General features: G+C 39.5%; 1 protein-coding gene across 1 annotated transcript in view; it reads left to right on the forward strand.

Moving 5' to 3' along the window:
• Positions 1–20177, forward strand: part of PLCB4 (phospholipase C beta 4) — a 273741-nt gene that overhangs the window by 173195 nt on the left and 80369 nt on the right. The window contains exons 9-16 of the mRNA XM_032607078.1: positions 269–369; positions 1020–1077; positions 8214–8322; positions 12013–12223; positions 13213–13306; positions 16402–16481; positions 17021–17105; positions 19657–19747. Of these exons, the coding sequence (XP_032462969.1) occupies positions 269–369; positions 1020–1077; positions 8214–8322; positions 12013–12223; positions 13213–13306; positions 16402–16481; positions 17021–17105; positions 19657–19747 (829 nt within the window). The remainder of the gene's footprint in view (positions 1–268; positions 370–1019; positions 1078–8213; positions 8323–12012; positions 12224–13212; positions 13307–16401; positions 16482–17020; positions 17106–19656; positions 19748–20177) is intronic.

Here is a 20177-nt window from a genome sequence, read left to right on the forward strand (position 1 = left end):
GAGTGTCTCCCAGAGCAAGCCCAGCTGTGACCAGTGTTTGAACATGTAAACCATGGATGAATGGTAACTAGAAATGCTCATTTTCATGTGCCACGTTCTAGAGGCCTGGCCAATGGCTGGACCTCCTGGCCTCTATCAGCAAGAATCAGAGATGAAAGCCCTGGAATTCCAAGTGTCATCACTTTGCTTCATTAACCTGTAGATTCTGTAGATCCTCCAAGGAGAGAAAAATGTGCCCTGATTTATGACACGATTCTATTCTTTCCAGAATGATGAAATTGAACCTGCAGCATTTACTTATGAAAAGTTCTATGAACTGACACAAAAGATTTGTCCTCGGACAGATATAGAGGATCTTTTTAAAAAAATGTAAGTTCCATTTATGAGAAAGTGTCACATCAATGTTATCCTTGTATTTTTAGATTTCAAAAACATTTTTGTCCTAATATTTTCAAATAGTATGTTGATAGTATCTAGGAATATCTAGTCAGGGTTACATTTTCACCCCTTAGTTTATTTGGTGTAAAAGTTTGCTCTGATTTTTTGAGAAACTTTTACGTAAGTTACTTGTAGCACCTGGAACTTCCCCCCCTCCCCTCCCTGCATTGGCTTTACTAACTACCTACAATGTTAACTTGCTCCTTTAGGTATTAACCCGTTATGTGAACTAACAAGATTCGATTTGGAATGTTATTATGTTGTTGAAAAGTCCATTCATTCCAATTATTTCAAATGGATGACTTACATGTTGTTTTTATAATAATGCCTGTGGATAATGCAAAAGAGGGATTGCAGACATTTTCTGTAAGCTAGTGGGAATGATTTCTTTCCTTTGTTGTTGTTGTTGGGTTATTTTTTTTTCCCCCTTACAAACAGTCTCTGGCCATTTTAAGAGTTCACCACTACTTCAGGGTTAGAAAATAAGTGTAGAATTATCATCAACAAATGTCAACATGTAAATCGTACCTCCTGTAGCATCATATACCAAAACTTACTTTTTCTAATAAATTTCTTTTCAGCAATGGAGACAAAACTGATTATTTAACGGTAGACCAATTAGTGAGCTTTCTAAATGAAGTAAGCTTTTTCATACATTAACTCCATCAGTCTGTGTGCAGTGGCTTGCCCTCCTCCAGCATCCTCATTGCATGCCTGCATCCTACACCTTCATTCGCTTTGCTTCTGACCTGCTGATCTTTCCATGATGGCTTTACCAGGTGCAAAAATCAGCTGCTGCCTTCGTGTGTCCATGCACTTCCTCATTGGCTTTGCACACTGCTTTTTTGCTGGTTTCTTGCTGTGATGTGTAGTTCCGGTTCTGTGTGTGCGTGTGAATTTGATAATATATTCATTTAATTAAATGTGTCTATGTTTTTGCAAGGTGATATTTAAGGTACTTATTTTTTTCTATTTACTTATAAGAAATAGAAAGAGAATGGATTGAATTTACCACACTATAGTTGGATTCTCCATTGCTAACTTTTCCTCATACCTTTGCATGGACTAGAAAAGCTTTATTTTTGTCTTTTAATGGATTGCATGTAAGAAAAATATGTAGGTTCGAATAGAATATTTGGACAACAAGCACAACATGGAGTTCCTGGGTGAAAATATAGTGCATATTAGGCCAATGAGATGGCAGGTTAAATTTTTCCTTTTTATTTTTATAACAAGCTCAGAGCTAATTTTAGAACATGATTCACTTAACAACCAAAACTGATTGACAAAATTTGCTTAAGCCCAAGAGAAAGATATTTCAGAACACGTAAAGGTTGCAGTTTTTATTACAACTGAAATTAACTTCTTTTTTTCCTCTGCACGTTCAAAAAAGTGTTTTCTCTTCAGTGAAACCCATTGAAGCTCTTGTTAATCCAAAAAGGGAAACTCACTTTTTGTCTAACAAACACATTAATACTAAGAAGACTTTAAGTGAGGAATGGACAGTATATTTTTGTTTCAAAACGATTGATGTTAGCCATTATACCTTATAAAAAGTAAATGTTAGGAAAGGCAGTATCATGCCAGATATGAGGTATTGCCTCAAGAAAAAACCACAGGTAGGCTGTGATTTGCCAGTTTGCAGACACAGATCACATCTTTGCCAAAGGGCTTCTCTTTTCTTTCCCTGTCAGGGCTCAGTAGCTCCCAATTTGTAGGGTTGCACTTGAGAAGCTATGGTAAACAGAGCCTAGAAGCACCGATGCAGGAGATAAAAGTTCCCCCACATAGCAGTGCCGATGCCTCCACTTTTAAATAATCCTTTCGGTACATTGCAATATTTATTTTACTTGAAAACATTTCAAGTTTTTCACTCCACTAGTTTTTGGCCATGCGAATACTACGTTCATAATCTTTACCCAGATATTATCCACATTCTTACACCACCGTTGCTTGGAAGTTAAGTTGCCTTGCTTTGCCTCCTTAACCCTTTCCCCATCTTCTGCTTCTTTTAAAAAATGTATTGTGTTATCTCCCTCAGCTTCTTCATGTACTTTGGGTCATTGGTCACCTTACGTTTTGGTGAGACGAGCAAAAATCTTGCTTTCTACTAAAGAGGGAAGACGCTTTAGTGGAGAGAAGATGTACCACCTCATCAGTTCGCCTAGAAAAAGGCCTCTTGGGTGCTCTGGGATGAAGCTGGTACCCAGCCATCTATTAAACATGACAGAGACTTAATATGCATTTTACTGTTCAAATGAGGAAACAGTTCTGAAGTCCTCAGAATAGGTGCTGCATTCATGGGTGCTTATCTCACGCCTTTCCTTTTATGGGTGGTTTCTGTAGACCTACCCGATAACTACCCTTGTTCTTATGAGTCTTGGACAAAAAATTTAATTTTTAAAAGGTATGATCACCCACACTTTCTAGCTCTGACATCCAAATTCTTTCTCAAAATACTTACTCTTTGGTAAGCTTTTATCTATCACTATTACACTGGCCAATAGTGTTCATTTACTTATGTTTCCTTCTGTTTGGCTTCTCATTAACAGTAAGGTGGCACCTTTAATTTGGGGGGGTGGGACTCATGGAATCAGTGTGATTCTAGATTTCTTTAGGTCACAGAAACTACAAGGCAGTCCAGGAAAGTATACAGACTTTATTTTTAATCAAAGTGTCTGCCCTGAATCTCTTCCTTTTCTGTCCTAGTGAACTCAGCTGGAAGAACTAGACAGAAATCTGACTGTCTCCTTGAAGAAGGCTGTCAAACTTAGAGAACGTTCTGCCACCGCCTTGCACCCTCCCTTTTGAGTCCTACCATTGTCCCTCTCATTGCTCCAAAGTCGAAAGCACCCCTTGGGCAGAGCACTGTCAAAACCCATAATGAAAGGAGACAGAGTTCACTCAGGAAGGGAGCAGGCATTGGAATGTAAGGGTCTCTGACTTGAAAAGCTTAGACCTAAACATTTTCAAAATGCCTTAGCCACATAGTCTCAACAAGCTGGAATTCAACATTGTATTAGAAGACTTGGATCATACAATTAGACAAGAAAAACTAAATGAATCCCAGGAACACAAAAGGACAAGGCCCTATTCATTATTTGCAGATGATGATTATGTAACCTGAATATCAAAAGCTATCGACTGAAAAACCTTTGAACAGATAGAGAGTTCAACAAGGTAACCACATAAGTGGTCAACAAAGAAAAATCAATACACACACATATACTAGCATTCATCAATTAGAATAGGTAACAGGAAAAAAATGCCATTTATATTAGCAAAAGCCATGCTACCACCCACCACCTTCCAGCTTGTAAATCCCTTTATTCCTTATATGAAATTTTCTGTTCAGTGTACTAATGTGTACCTCCAGGAATTTGGAAGGTGAGGAGAGACTATCATTTACTGCCTTGGTCGCCGTGTAGGGGTTTGTACCACCTGCTCTCTACCCATGCCATCACCACTTACTAGCTTTTCACTAGTAGCTTTAGATCTGCTCCTCATTTGCTTTTCCGTACGTCCGTGTTCATTGCTCCCCAGAGTGTGATCTGGGGACCAGCAGCATCGGCATCACCAGGGAGCTTGTTAGAAATGCAGAATCTCAGGTCCCACCCAGACCTGCTGAGCTGGAATCTGCATTTAACGTTATCTCAGGTGATTTGTCTGCACATTAGAGTTTGTGAAGTGCTGGATTCCTCCTTGGAATGCTTAGTGTGAATGGAAAGAATGTGAGAGCAGCATAAACCTATTATTCTCCATAATGAATTTAGTCATGGAAATCCTCCACTCGGATCTAAAATTTTGCCACAGCTATGTCTCTTGGTCCCATCCAGTGGGTTGAGGGAAACTTTCTTTGCCTATATTATGGAAATAGCCAACTGGAGTCCAGGAGAGCTGGTGGGGGCCGTCAGTATGAGCTGGCACATGGTTGGATACTGCCACCAACTCAGTTCTCTATGTATCAGGGCTAATTAAAGCTTCTTGGCTTCAGTTAGTTTCACCTCTCTTTCCCTGTTCCTAATGAGGAGCTAAATTGATTTTAGTTTTGCCTTCATTCTCCATATGACTTCTTACAAAGACGACAGCAACCGAGGGCCGGCAGAATTGAGAGATGCATGAAGAGCTGGAGAAAGAGATCAAATTAAGAAAGAGAGGCAGAGATTTTAGATAATCACAACAATCAAGAATTAGCTTTATTTTCTTGTTGCTGGTAATCTTTCCGCCTGCCTCACATATGTCATAGGATCACATTAGAGCTAAACCTGATTTGTTATTTTATTTTGCAGTTGAAAGAATGTAATAAAGAGCTCAAGATCGCTTTCCATTTACAATATCTTTATTCTTTTTTTTTTAGGATTTTTTTTAAAATTTTATATATTTATTTATTTATTTATTATTTTTGGCTGTGTTGGGTCTTCATTTCTGTGCGAGGGCTTTCTCTAGTTGCGGCAAGCGGGGGCGACTCTTCATCGCGGTGCGCGGGCCTCTCACTATCGTGGCCTCTCCTGTTGTGGAGCACAGGCTCCAGACACGCAGGCTCAGTATTTGTGGCTCACGGGCCTAGTTGCTCCGCAGCATGTGGGATCTTCCCAGACCAGGGCTCGAACCCGTGTCCCCTGCATTAGCAGGCAGATTCTCAACCACTGCGCCACCAGGGAAGCCCTCCATTTACAATATCTTTATTCTGTAATGCATGAGCAAAGAGAGAGATGGAAGTATTTGGTGCTATAAACCTTACCAATTATTCCCTTATCTTTTTATATCTCTTTTGAATATTATTTATGTCAACATCTCTCTCCCAGTGCTGCTTGGATTGAAGCCAGTTGAAGTCTTTTCTCAATAAAAGTAAGGACATAATAAAGGAGGCGTGTTCATTATCTTCTTGTTCACTTGGGCACAGTTCTGTGAACTATTTTCGGAAGCTGTTCAGTATCGTATTTTACAAAGCCCTGGACATCACGGGGTGGATGCCCTCGGTACCTTGCTACCCCAAATTCCAACTGAAAACCCATGGTCTCTCCCTCAGAGCTGTGAAGCATTTGCCCCACTGTCCTTATGTCCATGTGGAAATCCTCTGCAACCTTATTACTCTGAGATTCTGTGGAAATGATCTTTCTCCTCTTTGCTTTCTCATATAAAATTATATTTTTGTGACTCAATACAAGTTTTACCATTTTTTCCTTGTCTTTGGGTTATCCAGATTACACTGTGCTTCCTTTTTGAAACGTGAACATTTTCAGGAAAGTAAAAGGTTAAGGTATCTTGTGGAGCAGATGTAAAGACAAGTGAAATTTCATATTGTCTTCTCTTAATGCTTATTTGCTGCAAATGTAGAATAGGGAATTATGATACAGCCATTTTATGTATTCAGTTTTCCTGGCTACTGTTTCTGATAGGGGGATGTTCTTCTAGTGAATATCATGCCCTCTGATAAATTTTGATGGGGGTTAATTGGGAGGACACCTCAAACATTTAACATTCTTCTATCCTTTGCAGAACTTAGGTACTTTTATTGTACGGATATGCAAGTATATTGAAATGAAAACCTTTACACATTAGAGTAGTGCTTCTTAAATTTGAGCACATCAGAATCACCTGAGAAGCTTGTAAAAATACAGATTCATGGGTTCTACCCCAGAGAGTCAGGTTTGGTAAATTTGGAGTGGGGCCCAAGAATGTGCATTTCTAACAAGCTCCCAGGTGAGGGTGATGCCACTGCTGCCATCCACAGACCACACTACAGGGGGCACCAGGTTAGAACCCACATACCTCTGTACATAAAAAGCACCTAAGAATACCTGGATTCCCTCTCTTCCTTTCCCAACTTTGCCTCTTTCTTCTTTAGTTGAGTCTCTTCTTTCTCTCACTTTTAGATTCATATGGATTTGCCCCATGATCTCCATGAGTCCAGAACACTTACCAAAAGCATACCTTTAAATTAAAAGACTTAATTATAATAAGGAAGAAAACCTTATTAGTATAGTGGCCAACCACGAACATAACTGCAGTGGGGTCTCAAAAGGCCCTTTTCCTGCCACATCCATCTTCTTCCATGGTATTATTTACAGAGACTGAAAAGGAAAGTGCCTAGAAAATGTACTGTTTGTTTGTTTGTTTTGAAAACAATGCTTTCTCACCAGAGAGCTCTGCTTGTCACTCCCTTGGGTAGGGGCTCTGGAGTTGCATGACAGCATCCATTCCCTAAACAAGATGTCTTGTAGCATGCCTTCACCTGCTTGGCGTTCCGTGGTCCACTGCACCATCTCTCTGCCTACCCCAGGACTTTTCTTTTCTCAAGGCCTGTTGCTCATATAAGTTTCTGCTCTAGCACACGCATGGATGTGAGCTTTTGTGAGCCGTAATTTCTTAGATTCCAACAGAAGCATGCTTCATTGGGATAAATTGACAAAGAGATATTGATTCCTTAGGAGTTAACTCTCTTAACTCGGTGGGAGGTGGGAGCATCAGAGCAGGCTAGGCCACAAGTGCTTTAGGAAATTACATCAAATGTTCTGTTGGCCAAAGGCATTCATTCTGTGTGCCCCACTCTTCAAATGATCATTTCAAAACAAATGGGGAAGGGAGATCCATATGAACTTTTAACAATTGTTTCTTCAATACTTTTTCAATAGTGCTTTTCAAAGTCTGTGCATATATTTGGGTAAAGAGTTGTTGCCGGTGTCCTACGTACTGACCAAGTTTTGCTCACATCTGCTTATATGCCATTATTCAATTGAAGTTTCCTTTATTTATTTATCTGATGGATGACCAGGGATGCAGTGTTTGGGCCTCTAATCTACCACAAACAATAAGGAAGTTTAATAGACCCACTATCTCTAGGTACAGGAAGATAGTCAGATGATAGACACACACACACAATTGTAGCTGAGTCAGTTAGTAAGTTGGACTTTTTTCATCACTGCTGTAAAGTTAGGATGACAGAACTGCAGAAATAGCTTTGCTCCTGGTGCCTCATATAACATAGCACCAGGAGCCTATAGGTGCTGATTTGAAAAGAATGACATCACCAACCTCCAAATTATTTACGTACTTTCTGCCCAGAGAATTTCCTTGGGGCAAACCAAGTTAGATTTCATAGTGAAATAGAATTTCTGAACTACTGATATTTAAACACAAATTTTCATATTGTTTAGAGCTTGTAAATATCCTTGTGCTGATTAATTTTCAACTATTACAATGGATTCATTTTGATAAATATTGATTCAAGAGAATGAAGTTTACAGTTCCCAAGAAATCTTTTATTCATGTAGAAAGACATAATGAAAATAAAATGATATTTGCCTGTCTAACTTTAGGGTTTTGGAGGGGTTTTTTGTTATTGTTGTTTTTGGTTTGGCATTTAAATGGGTATGTTATATATTTGGGTTTTTTTTGAATTTTTGCTTTTGTTTATCCTTTTTTTTTTTAAAGATTTTTGATCTCACTTTTTATAAGCACTTATGCCAAATGTCTTGCCTGTGGTATGCCAATGCCATACCGTTTTCTCTGTCCGTCAACTTTTGAAGAAAGAAAGTATCTTCTGTTTTCTCCCTCATCAGTTCAGTGAGGGGAACCAATAAAATACTACTACCAAATTTGGACGTTTCTGAAGTCTATTTTAGGAAGAAAGGCAGGGAAATAGTGAAATCTTCTCTTTGTAACTGTAAACATGATATTCTAGATATATCTTACATTAGAAATTACATACTTTAGTGATGTGTACTGGCCCAAGGGTGAATGTCAGCCTAAATGGAGTTTTTTTCTCATCATAGCATCAACGAGATCCTCGATTGAATGAAATTTTATTCCCATTTTATGATACTAAAAGGGCAATGCAGATCATTGAGATGTATGAGCCTGATGAAGACTTGAAGAAAAAAGGTAAGAAAAGTGTAAACAGAGAGAATTTTTCTTTATTTAAAAATATCAAGGATGTATGCAACTTTTAAAGTCCTTGAATTTTTAGTTAAAGGTATCTTTAAATCATGTACTTTCTTATCTTTAGTATTGCATAGTGCTTAAAATGTAAAAATGCCAATTATAGTCTATGTTTGCCATCTATGAAAACAATGGCATTTGCTATCAAAATTGACACCTTCTTCTCCCTTTAGTTTTGCAAGCTAACTAAATTTAATACGTGATTTAAAGAGTCTTTTTACTCATAATTTGACCTCTGGTATGGAAGATAAATGCAATTGACATGAAATTAAATAGGAATCAATTTAGCAAATTGTTGGGGTTTTTGAGCATTTGCCTCTTTCAATGAAACTTTGGAAACAATGTGTTTTTCATTCCAACATTTAACAAAGGAAAGGTATGGAGAGGACAGTTAAGATTGGTTCTATAGCCATGAGAAACACCTGCAAAGGATGGGAGCAATGATGCTGATAGAGTATCTCCAGGGAGTGCCAGGAGATACCTGATCTGGAGTCTCTGGCCTTATGTCTCAGTGGAGAGTGAAGGGAGATCTAGGTTAAGTTCTTTCTGTCCCATCTGCCCATGAGTATCATGGCCTCAGTTTTCTCCTCTTTAGAATAGAGGTTCTTTTTTCTTTTGTACCTCAGTGAGTGTGGCTGAAAGATTTATACGTTCTCTGGACCCACATAGAACCCATTTATATGCATGCCTGGCCCACCATACCATGTGGCCTTACCCCTGATATTTTTCCAAGCCCAACAGAGTTTTCCCTTGGTTATAGTCATACATTTACACTTTTCTGCTAGGGTCTCAAATATCTATTTTCAGAAAGACTGCTTCATTACTTACCTCTTTACCAATATCCTGAGTATCATAAATAAGTCCACATGGCATGTGATTTAAGTGAAGGGAGGAGTGGCTTGGCAGAAAATCTAGTACTTTGCAGTGGTGGGAGGTGATGTGATTTTTGTTGCATCCCCTGTTGCTGTGTGACCTTGAGCAAGGAACTGTATTCCTTAGGCCTCAGTTTCCCTGCTTGTAAGATGGTGGGGTTCATGCAGTCATTCAGCTAGTATTTCTGTCGCCTGCTTTCAATCCTTATAGGCACAGCCAAGCACTGTGCTAGGTGCTGGGGATTCAAAATGAAATAAGGCGGTTGTAATCTACTGAAGGAGAAAGACCTATGACTCAGTAGTGCCTTGGTGGTGTGATAAGTGTTATGATAGAGGTGTGTCTTATTATGTATAAGTTCCTCCCAGGTCCTAAAAGTCTATGAAATTACCACTGACACATCTAAAAAGCATAGCTTCACCATTTCACATATGACAGAAATGTTAAAGTCTGTCATTATCAAGTATGGGTGAGAATATGGTGCCAAAGGCATTCTTATCAACTATGCTGAGTGTGTAAATGGGTACAAACAACCACCTTGATGAATATTTTGTCAATAATAAAGTGGAAAATATGCCTCTCCTACAGCCCAGCCTCTTTACTTCCAAGTATGTACCCTAGAGAATGTCCCATGTCTTTCCCGAGTCTGGTGTCAGAGTGGCCCTGCTCAGTCCTCAGATCTCTGCTCCTTCTATCCTCACTCCTTGAATGAGCTCATCCAAGCCAATGGCTTTAAGTTTCTTCTGTACACACATGACTTTCAGATTAAACTCTCCACTCCTAATCTGTCTCTTAAACTACAGACCTGTATAGTAGACCTCTCCATTTGGATGCTGAGTGGACATTTCAAATATATATATATATATATATATGCACACACACACATAATATGTTTTGATTGTCCCCATCCACAGACCTGTCCCTTTCCCAGCCTAGAAAATGGTACCATGACTCACCCAGCTTTTCATGCCAAAACTCTTGGAATCATCCTTGACTTGTTTATTCTTTCACATCATCTCTGATCCATCAACAAAACCTACAAGATCTATCCTGAAAATAAATCACTTCTCACCGTCTCCACACTTACTGGACTATCGGATCCTACATCATCTCTCCCTAGATGAGGCCAGCTGACTTTTAACTAGTCTTCTCCTTTCCTCAATGCCCTACGATTTATGTACCACACAGCAGCCATAGTAAACCTTTTAAAATCAAATCTAATTATGTTCTTCCACTCTTCAGAATGCTCCAAAGACTTCCCAGCACACTCAGAATAAGATCCAAAGTACTTAGTGAAGACTAAAGTCCAACCGATGTAGATTTGGATTTGGATTCTTCATTTCTAGCTGCTTTCCCCACCATCACATGGTCTCTGCACTTGCTGACCTTTCTGTCTAGGATGGGGCAGCCCCAGGGGTGCATGGGGCTTGCTCCCCATGCATGAATGTGACCTCGTCAGAAGGACTTTTGCTGGCCACATAGCAAACACAGCATCCTGGTCATTCTTGATTGCTTTCCTACCCTGATTTCTGTTTCCTTCTAGCATTTTCATAACCTTATATTTATTTTTTAATTTATTTGTTCTCTCACCCATAGTATATGAGTTTCATGAAGGTAGGGCTTGTCTGTTTCTTCTATCCTGCATCTATCACAGTGCCTGGGAAAGTATAAATTTATGTGTCCAAGGAGATAGACACACAAATTTTTACTGCAGTTTGTTCAGTTATAAATAGAAATGACCTAAATATCCATCAACAGAATGATGGATAATGAATTGTGGTATATTCACATATGGACTACTTTACACACTGCATACTTCTACTATACATTACTCAGTGAAAAATAAATGAACAAGAGCTACTTATATTAACTAGATAAGTCACAAGAAAACAGAAAAAATGGCAAGCTGCAAATGCAAATAATGGGGTAACTTTTATATAAATTTTAAAATAGTCAAAACTACCTACGTTTTGGATAAATGCATATAAAGTTACAGAACCACTTTGGGAATGTTAAACACAAAAACTAGATTATTGGCTGTCTACCTAGGAATAAAAAGATGGAATTGAATGGAGTTGAGGTGGGGCACACAGGGTGCTTCATGGGCATCTGTAATTATGCATTTCTTTAAAAAATATAAAGCAAATAAAGGAAAGGGTTAAGATCTAACAAGGCTGTGGTATAGCTGTTTATCCTGCTATTATCTGTACTTTTCTGTAAGCTTGAAACCAGCTTGTAACTTGGAAATGCTTAAGTAAATGCAAGAAGCTGAAGCTGTTGATGGTTGACAGGGTAGGAGAAGATGCAGAAATATTGACACCGGCCCTGTCCTATGTCACAAAGGTGTGACTGAGATGATGAGTGGTGGCTCTTGGGATCACGTTTCAATGACCACTGAATACTCATCTCACTGGTCCCATATCCTATTTTTTAGATGAAATAGGAAAATGGAATTATTTGAATCCAGAGAGGCCACTCATCCCTTCTCCAATCTGGCTCCTGGTGCTGCACTTTTGAACTTAGGGAACTGATTATTTTGCCATCATGGATGTGAAAGCAGATGCCTCCTATTTGTGGAAAGCATTAGATTACTTATGCAACGCGGGTACTTCGTTCAAGTTCTGAAAGACAAAAGTTCTTGGGAAAGAGACTATGAAGAAGTTTTTACTCCTCCTGTTTAAGTTGCCTCAAATGTCATAAATAAAACATGAGATGTGTATCTTCAGAGCCATAAGTCTACCATGATATTCCTTTTCCCCCCAGGCCAAATATCAAGTGATGGGTTTTGCAGATACCTGATGTCAGATGAAAATGCCCCAGTCTTCCTAGATCGCCTAGAGCTTTACCAAGAAATGGACCACCCTCTGGCTCACTACTTCATCAGCTCTTCCCACAACACCTATCTCACTGGCAGACAGTTTGGTGGGAAGTCTTCAGTAGAAATGTACAGACAGGTCCTCCTGGCTGGTTGCAGGTCAGAAACTCAAGACACTGTTTCTTCTTTGGATCTGATGCTCTTCAACTGAATTTAGTTTTCTCTGAAAAATAGGAAGTAGCATTCAGAGTGAAAAGGACATTTGTCTTTCTCTTTAATGGATTATGATGGCCATTTAACCTTGAGAAAGGAAAATTGGTATCTGTTCCAGAAGGTCTAGAGTCCTCCTATGGGTCAAAAGATGTTCTTTTTACTGTAAATTTAAAATATTCCCCCAACATTACCAAAAAGATAGCATATTTTAAGAAGTTATGCTAAGTTTCCTGTTGGTCATAGACACTTGAAAATTTAGCTTTACTTAATGTTCAAAGTTCTAAAATTTCATTCTCAGATCATAAAGATTATTTTAAATGGCTTTAATTTTACAGAAATTGGAAAATATTTGAGGTTTAAAATATGGTAAAAATGCAGAAAGTGAAAAATAAGAAATGTAGTTACATTATGACTGGTTTCTTGATTGTCGATGACCAATACTTAATTTTTCAACTCACTATTTTCTGTGTGTATGGAAATATGTTAAAGGACTTTAACTACATCACTACATCTGTTTCTGAATGCTTAAATATGAGTCGCTGAAACAATGAGAACATTTTAATTTATGGCCAGAGTAACATCATCCCACCTACAAAATTTTTACAGTATTCTTTAACATCCTATAAAACCCAGCCCATATCTAAATTTTCCCAGTTGTCCTCAGATTGTCCTTTATTACAGCTTTGTCACAACTAGGATTTCATCCAGAACCTCACTGCTTGTTACATCTCTTTTCTCTTTTAATCTCCGACAGTCCCTTTTTGATGACACGAATCTGGTGCAGTTTTAACCTGCATCCTCCAAAAAATAATCGTGTTACTTCCTTCATTCCATTTTCTACTTCTATAGAAAACAAATTATTCTGATGTCTTTTCATTTGTACACACACTATTTTATTGTAAAGGTTTAATATTGGTAAATCACAATGTTCCTAGATGTGTTGAACTTGACTGTTGGGATGGAAAAGGTGAGGACCAAGAACCAATAATAACTCATGGAAAAGCAATGTGCACAGATATACTTTTTAAGGTAAGTGTTTCTTTTGTTTTTTATTGAAGTATAGTTGATTTACAATGTTGTATTCGTTTCTGCTGTACAGCAAAGTGATCAGTTATACATATATATATACATATTCTTTTTCATATTCTTTTGTATTATGGTTTATTATAGGATATTAAATATAGTTCCCTATGCCATACAGTAGGACCTTGTTGCTTATTTTATATATAGTAGTTTATATCTGCTAGTTCCAACCTCCTAATTTATCCCTTCCCACCCCCTTTCTCCTTTGGTAACTGTTAGAAACAGACTCACAGACATAGAAAAACTGTTTCATAAATAAGTTCATTTGTGTCATATTTTAGATTCCACATATAAGTGATATCATATGGTATTTGTCTTGCTCTTTCTGACCTACTTCATTCAGTATGATAATCTCTAGGTCCATCCATGTTGCTGCAAGTGGTGTGATTTCATTCTTTTTTATGGCTGAGTAGTATTCCATTGTGTATATATGTACCACATCTTTTTTATCCATTTCTCTGTCGATGGACATTTAGGTTGCTTCCATGTCTTGGTTATTGTTAATAGTGCTGCTATAAACATTGGGGTGTATGTATCTTTTTGAATTAGAATTTTTTCTGGATATATACCCAGGAGTGATATTGCTGGATAATATGGTAGCTCTATTTTTAGCTTTTTAAGGGAACTCCATACTGTTTTCCATAGTGACTGCACCAATTTACATTCCCAACCACAGTGTAGGAGGGTTCCAAGGTAAGTTTTAAAATTACCTCACCATTGCCTTTTCCAAACTATTGTGGAAACAGAGACAGAGTGGAGAAAACAAATTATTCATCTTCTCAAGCATCTTACCTTTATATTCTGTTCTTCCAGTTTTTCAGAGAAAGTCAAGAAAAATGTTTTCTCTACTTAATATTTCCTTCATGCTACTTTTTCTGCTTTCAAATGGTGACGGTGCCATATAATGAGATTTCTCTGGCAGAACCTCCCTTGTTCCACTTACTTTAAAAACAGTCTTTCATTTTATTATCTATTTTTGTGCTTACTTACTTTGCATTTTTTCTGAAGGACTTTCAAAGTGGAATAAAAAGATAAATAGAATACAGGAAATAAAATAGATTATAAATAGTGCCTATATGGGTAAGAAAGTAAGATAGTGAGATTAGAGTTTTATGAATGCTTGTCAAGAAATCCTATAAACTTTCAAGCCATACCACAAATTGGGCTCCAGACTTTTTTGAATTCAGTGCAAGGAAAGAAACATGATAATTCACAGGATTTGTAAAATACACACAGAGTAGTTAGTCCAGAGAAGCACAGTTATTCCGCAGTACTGACACCAGATAGAAGTCGCCCCCCCATAAGATCCTCACAGAATGTAATCTACACTCTTATAAATTGGATTTCAGTCATGGCCTTTTGGTGATCTCTATGTACAATTTGAAGGTTGGTTTCTTAGCAAGTTCCTCAATATGCTCCAGTGATGTCCTGCCAAAAGACAAGTGAAAAAATGAAATTCTGTGGTTGGACAATATGTCAAGTACGTCAACCTCTGTCAGTTTCATATAACTCAGGAGAGTTATTTCAGCCTCTGGATCAATGGTTCTCAACTCTGCCAACATGTGGAAAATCACTGGGGTTGTTTTGTTTTGTTTTTTTAATAGATTTATTTATTTTATTTACTTATTTTTGGCTGCATTGGGTCTTCGTTGCTACGTGCAGGCTTTCTCTAGTTGCAGCGAGTGGGGGCTACTCTTTGTTGCAGTGCACAGGCTTCTCATTGCAGTGGCTTCTCTTGTTGCGGAGCACAAGCTCTAGGCACGTGGGCTTCAGTAGTTGTGGCTCACAGGCTCTAGAGCACAGGCTCAGTAGTTGTGGTGCATGGGCGTAGCTGCTCTGTGGCATGTGGGATCTTCCTGGACCAGGGATTGAATCTGTGTCTCCTGCATTGGCAGGCAGATTCTTAACCACTCTGCCACCAGTGAAGTCCCACTGGGAGTGTTTTTAAAAACAGACAGCTAGACCCTAGACCCGTGACCCTCCATGCATATCACTTCTCTTAGCCAAGATGTTGGTGAGTTTTGAACATCAATCAATTCAAGATTACATTTCCTGAGAAGTACCAAGAGTATGTTCAAGTGGGAAGCCATGAGTTTGCATAGTCACCAAACTGACAGCAAGGGTTGACATCTTTTTTCATAGAATTAAGGAGCCTAATAGGGAAGCTGAAGCTCAAAAGGAAGTTTTTCCGTCTCAGCTTGGAGGTGAGCAAAGAAGAAACCATGGGCAGAGCCAAGATTCTCCTAAAGGAGTAATTCTAGGTCAACTCAAGTGGATAATCAAGGTCACTTGGGAAGTGACTCAAGGCATTTTTGCCTGAGAAGAAACTTCAAGCAAGAATAGCTAAAGGACCACCTGAGCCATAAGAACGCTCAGTAAAATACTCCAAGATTGTCTAGCCTAGGCCATTATTCTTTCCAATGGACTTCCCTAGATAGCTATTGTCAAATATTTTCCCAACTAACAGAATGATGGGACTTGCCCCATGGTTAACTACCAGGGTGATACAAAACAAGGGATATTGCAAATGTCACATCAATTCACAGGAGTCTTCATTGAATTAATGAAATGTAACCCAACTCTGGTGCCAAAAGGCAGAGGAAAGTCAATAAAAGCTTCTAACAGGCCTGAGGTTTTTACCAACACATTTCTCCTCAAGGCGAGAGGGGAAGGAGAGGGGTCTGCTGTGAAAATCTCTGTGCAGAAATCTCACCTGCTCCTCAGTGAGAAAGGTGAGCTCTGAACCCATCTTGGCAGATTATCAAGCAAGGAACTGCACTGCCATTTAGGTGAAATGTCTTGTCAGTTACTAGCACCCTAATTTTGGAGAAGTAAAAGTAGCTTTGAAAAAAAGTGTCATTAACCATGAACTGTGCCTGGGTCTAACCACAGGGGACTCAGTCTGTAGCAGTAAATGGGTTCTCCAGGTCTTAATTGCCAAAAATGACTTTCTGAAAAGCTCAAATTAATAGTCTCCAATTGGTTTCAGGTAACTTAATTTTTTTTCTCTCCTCTCTCATTAACACTCTTTATCTTTCAAGGATGTTATTCAAGCCATCAAGGAAACTGCATTTGTCACATCTGAATATCCTGTAATTCTCTCCTTTGAAAATCACTGCAGGTATAATGATTCATTCTACTCCAAGTCTCTAAGTGTTGTTTTCTAATCCCCATTCCCCACCCCTGCTCTACATCTTTTTAAATAACCGAATAGTTTCTTTTGTGAAGTGGTAAGTACACATAGTCTTATGGGGAAAAAAAAAGAGAGAAGAAACGCAAACCACTACCTCTCAACACTTCCAAAAAAGAAAAAAAAAAAAAAATGTCATGTTAATGTGTTTTAGAAATGCTTCCTCTAAACAAAAGGTCAGAGAGCAGGACACCGTGCTCAGTGTTCCATTGGGTTGGAAGACTTGGCAGTATGTTTGTAGTCAGACTTGATGAACTTGAAAGACACATTTTACTCTGCTTACCAACTCTTAGTTTGGGGGAAGAATCGACTTCTTTTTAAACTACACCAGTTAACCCATTAGCATCAAGAGGACACTCAAACATTTTGCAGAGTGGGAGTTTTTAATCGCTAGGAATGGATGTTTCTTATTCTTATTCTGGACAGTTAATGGATGTTGGAATTTACAAATGTCGGTTCTTTCCCTCTAGCAAATATCAACAGTACAAGATGTCCAAATATTGCGAAGATCTATTTGGAGATCTCCTGTTGAAACAAGCCCTTGAATCACATCCAGTATGTATTTTTAGCAAACCATATTTCTAACATGAATGGATTTGTTTTGAAATTCATTTCTGAAGGGCCAAGTAGTTCTGGAGGACTAATGTTAAAGATCTTCATGTGTATTTCAATTCGTTGGTATGGGAAGCTTCCATTGTGCTTCAGAGGGGTGTGTAGAGAGAGGCACAAAGTAAACATCTGGCTCAGTTTTATTCAGAAGATCATGGGGTCTCTATGGCTTCTGAGACCTCTGTCCTAAAATTTCACAAAGTGCACACTGGCCAGGAGTCTAGAGTTGGTGATCATTGTCAAGTTCAGTGACAGGTTAGAATCACCTGGGGGAACCGTGAAACATACCTCTGCCACAGCCCCACTCAGAGATTCTGAAATTGATTCGAGTTCAGCCAGATCCTAGTGTTTTTTAAGTGCTCTCCAGGTAAATCAAATGTGCAGCCAGGGTTCAGCACCCATGGGAGCCTGTTGCTATGGGAAGTTCCCTGGATCAAGTCACAGAAGCCGGAAGTTCAAGCTCCTAAGTCCAAAATAAACTCTTGGGCAATGTTATATGCACGATTTCGAGCTTCACTTTTACACCTACTAATTCCTTCATCAAACAAAGAATTTTTAACCTGTTCCCCATAGATAGGCTTTGTGGGGTCTGTGAACTCATTCTAACTGCATACAGTTTGCTGTTTTGTATACAGTCATTCCAGAGAGTTCATCAGATTTTTACCAGGATCCATAACCCCCAAGTGGTTAAGATCCACTCTCCCAAGATGTTGGGAGTAACAAGAAAGCTACTGGAGTGAAAGAAAGTATGAAACACTCTACAGTAGTGAAATATTTTGCCCCACTGTTGATGAGAAGCTGATAGGCCCAAACACGGTAGCCCAAACCAGCAATAGAACATCGCCATGACTAAAGGGGGAAGGTGCTCCGTGCTACCTGGGAACACATCAGGTAGTTTAACAGTGAGTTTTGCAGAAGTACATCTTTGGGAACTGAAAAAAGATATAGGAGGATATTTTCAGCCTGCTGAAGTTTGGCTGCAGGGGCCCCGTCCACATCCTGGCAGTGCTTCCTGCTTCCCTGCACACTGGCCTGATCTCCACCGCCAGCACCTGCAGCTGCTGCTGGGGGGACACTCTGGTCCCTGGAGCTCTGTGCACACAGGAAAGTCAGGCCAGAAGTACCAGAGAATTACCAACCCCCACCCCGTGTTCCCTCATTCCTCAGGCGGGATGACTCCGGACACATGGTCCCCACTGTCCCCCCGAAGTTCCCCAGTGGGATCATGCTCCCATCCACAGTGACAACTTGCCTGATAGCACACCCTTCATGGCTGCCTGTCTTCTTTTTCTCACTTTCCTACTCCTCTGCTGGAGTTCCCTGAAGCTGCCCCCCAGATAAATTACTGGTACTTTCCTCTTTGTCTCAGACTGATTCTAAGGGAACCTAAACTAAGAAACATGCCTGCTTTATTTTATTTTATTTTTTACCTAGGCCCTTTGTTTGTTTTATTTTCTTTGTTAGACTAAGGTGCTGGCTTTTACGGAACGATCTCTGCATTCTTTGTGATGTGCACATACATGAGAGATTATGGGAAGTATAGGCAATATAAATGAGATTAAGATCTGAACTACAGAACTTTCAGTCCTGGAAGGAGGGCACAGGATACAAATGTAAAACCGTAACTAAAACAGATGGCCTTTAGTGTGGTGAATATTTATTGCCAATATCCAGGTGCAGAAGAGATCACTTGGACTGTACTGGTTACAGCAGGCTTCCCAAAAGGAGCAGAATTTCGGCAGAGGGTTTCATTTGAGTCAGGACTGACATAGGAAGGCACAGTGCCTTGCATGTACAAATAGTATAAAAATTAGTTTGGAAAATGAGTGGATACGTGGAAGGGTAGGTGGATATATAGATGGATGGTGGGGGGATGGGGAATGGATGACTGGATACAACACAGTTCTGTGGATCAGAAGTAATCAAATAAAGGAACATCCCTTTTGCAGACATTAATCCAAGCCAATGAAACCATAGTAGAGGTCAGATTTCAATAATTAGGACCACTTCCTTCTTAATTCTCTTATTGAACCCACAAAGCCACAATCCCAAGCATTGAAGATGGATCACCCTACTGAGCAGACCAGCTTACTGTACAGCCCAACACTTGGGGGGGCTCAGGAGCCTCTTGACTTTGCCTGGGAGGGCACCTCTGACCCTAGCTGACCCCATCACCTCTTGTACTTTACCAGGTACCTAAAGGGGGCAAGGTCTGGGGTTGAGCTGGACCCCTTCCCCCAAGGCCACTGTAGGTCAGACCCCACTCCCTGGGGAAGGTGGAGTAGCTCCACAAAGCTCTAGAGACCCTGTGGAGGCCAAATTTGCTGCCTTAGTGTAAGGCAAAGCTCAGGCTAGTTTGGGTTGCAGAATGAAAGTGTAAAACTGTGCAGACTGCCATCTAGTGGATGTTGGTTGGCCTTCTGCTCATTCTGGGCTGGGAATGAGAAGGGAGAAGTACAACCCTGTCGTGAATTCAGCCTTTCCTCTTTGTCTCTAGCTGGAACCAGGCAGACCTTTGCCATCCCCAAATGACCTCAAAAGAAAAATACTCATCAAAAATAAACGGCTGAAACCTGAGGTTGAAAAAAGTAAGTCAAATACGCTCATCTATGGCAGAAGTGTACGTATCTTGCATGTTGAGACAATTCAACTATCTAGAATGAAATATACTTTAACACCACGGATTGGGGGGAAAGCAGGTCTAGTGGTGATGTTCTATATACTGTGCAGAGCAAAGTTGCCACATTGTTATTCAAGTTTAGGTTCCACATCAACCCCTTCCTGCAGTGGGAAAACATATTCATATATTCATAGATCAGAATTTGGAGGAGTCCCAAGGAAAGATGAGAAGAAAGCAAAAGAAGCATTTTAGAATTTGTCAGATATAAGGAACTAGCACTTTATCATTTTATACACTCTAAAGCCTTCTTTAAAAGCTTCCCTTTGCACTTTTCCCTGTGATATATACATATCTAGGGATCCTAGGTAATACACGAGTGTGAATGTGTGTGTGGTCGG

This window comes from Phocoena sinus, chromosome 15 (genome assembly GCF_008692025.1).
Source record: "Phocoena sinus isolate mPhoSin1 chromosome 15, mPhoSin1.pri, whole genome shotgun sequence".
NCBI classification, from domain to species: domain Eukaryota; kingdom Metazoa; phylum Chordata; class Mammalia; order Artiodactyla; family Phocoenidae; genus Phocoena; species Phocoena sinus.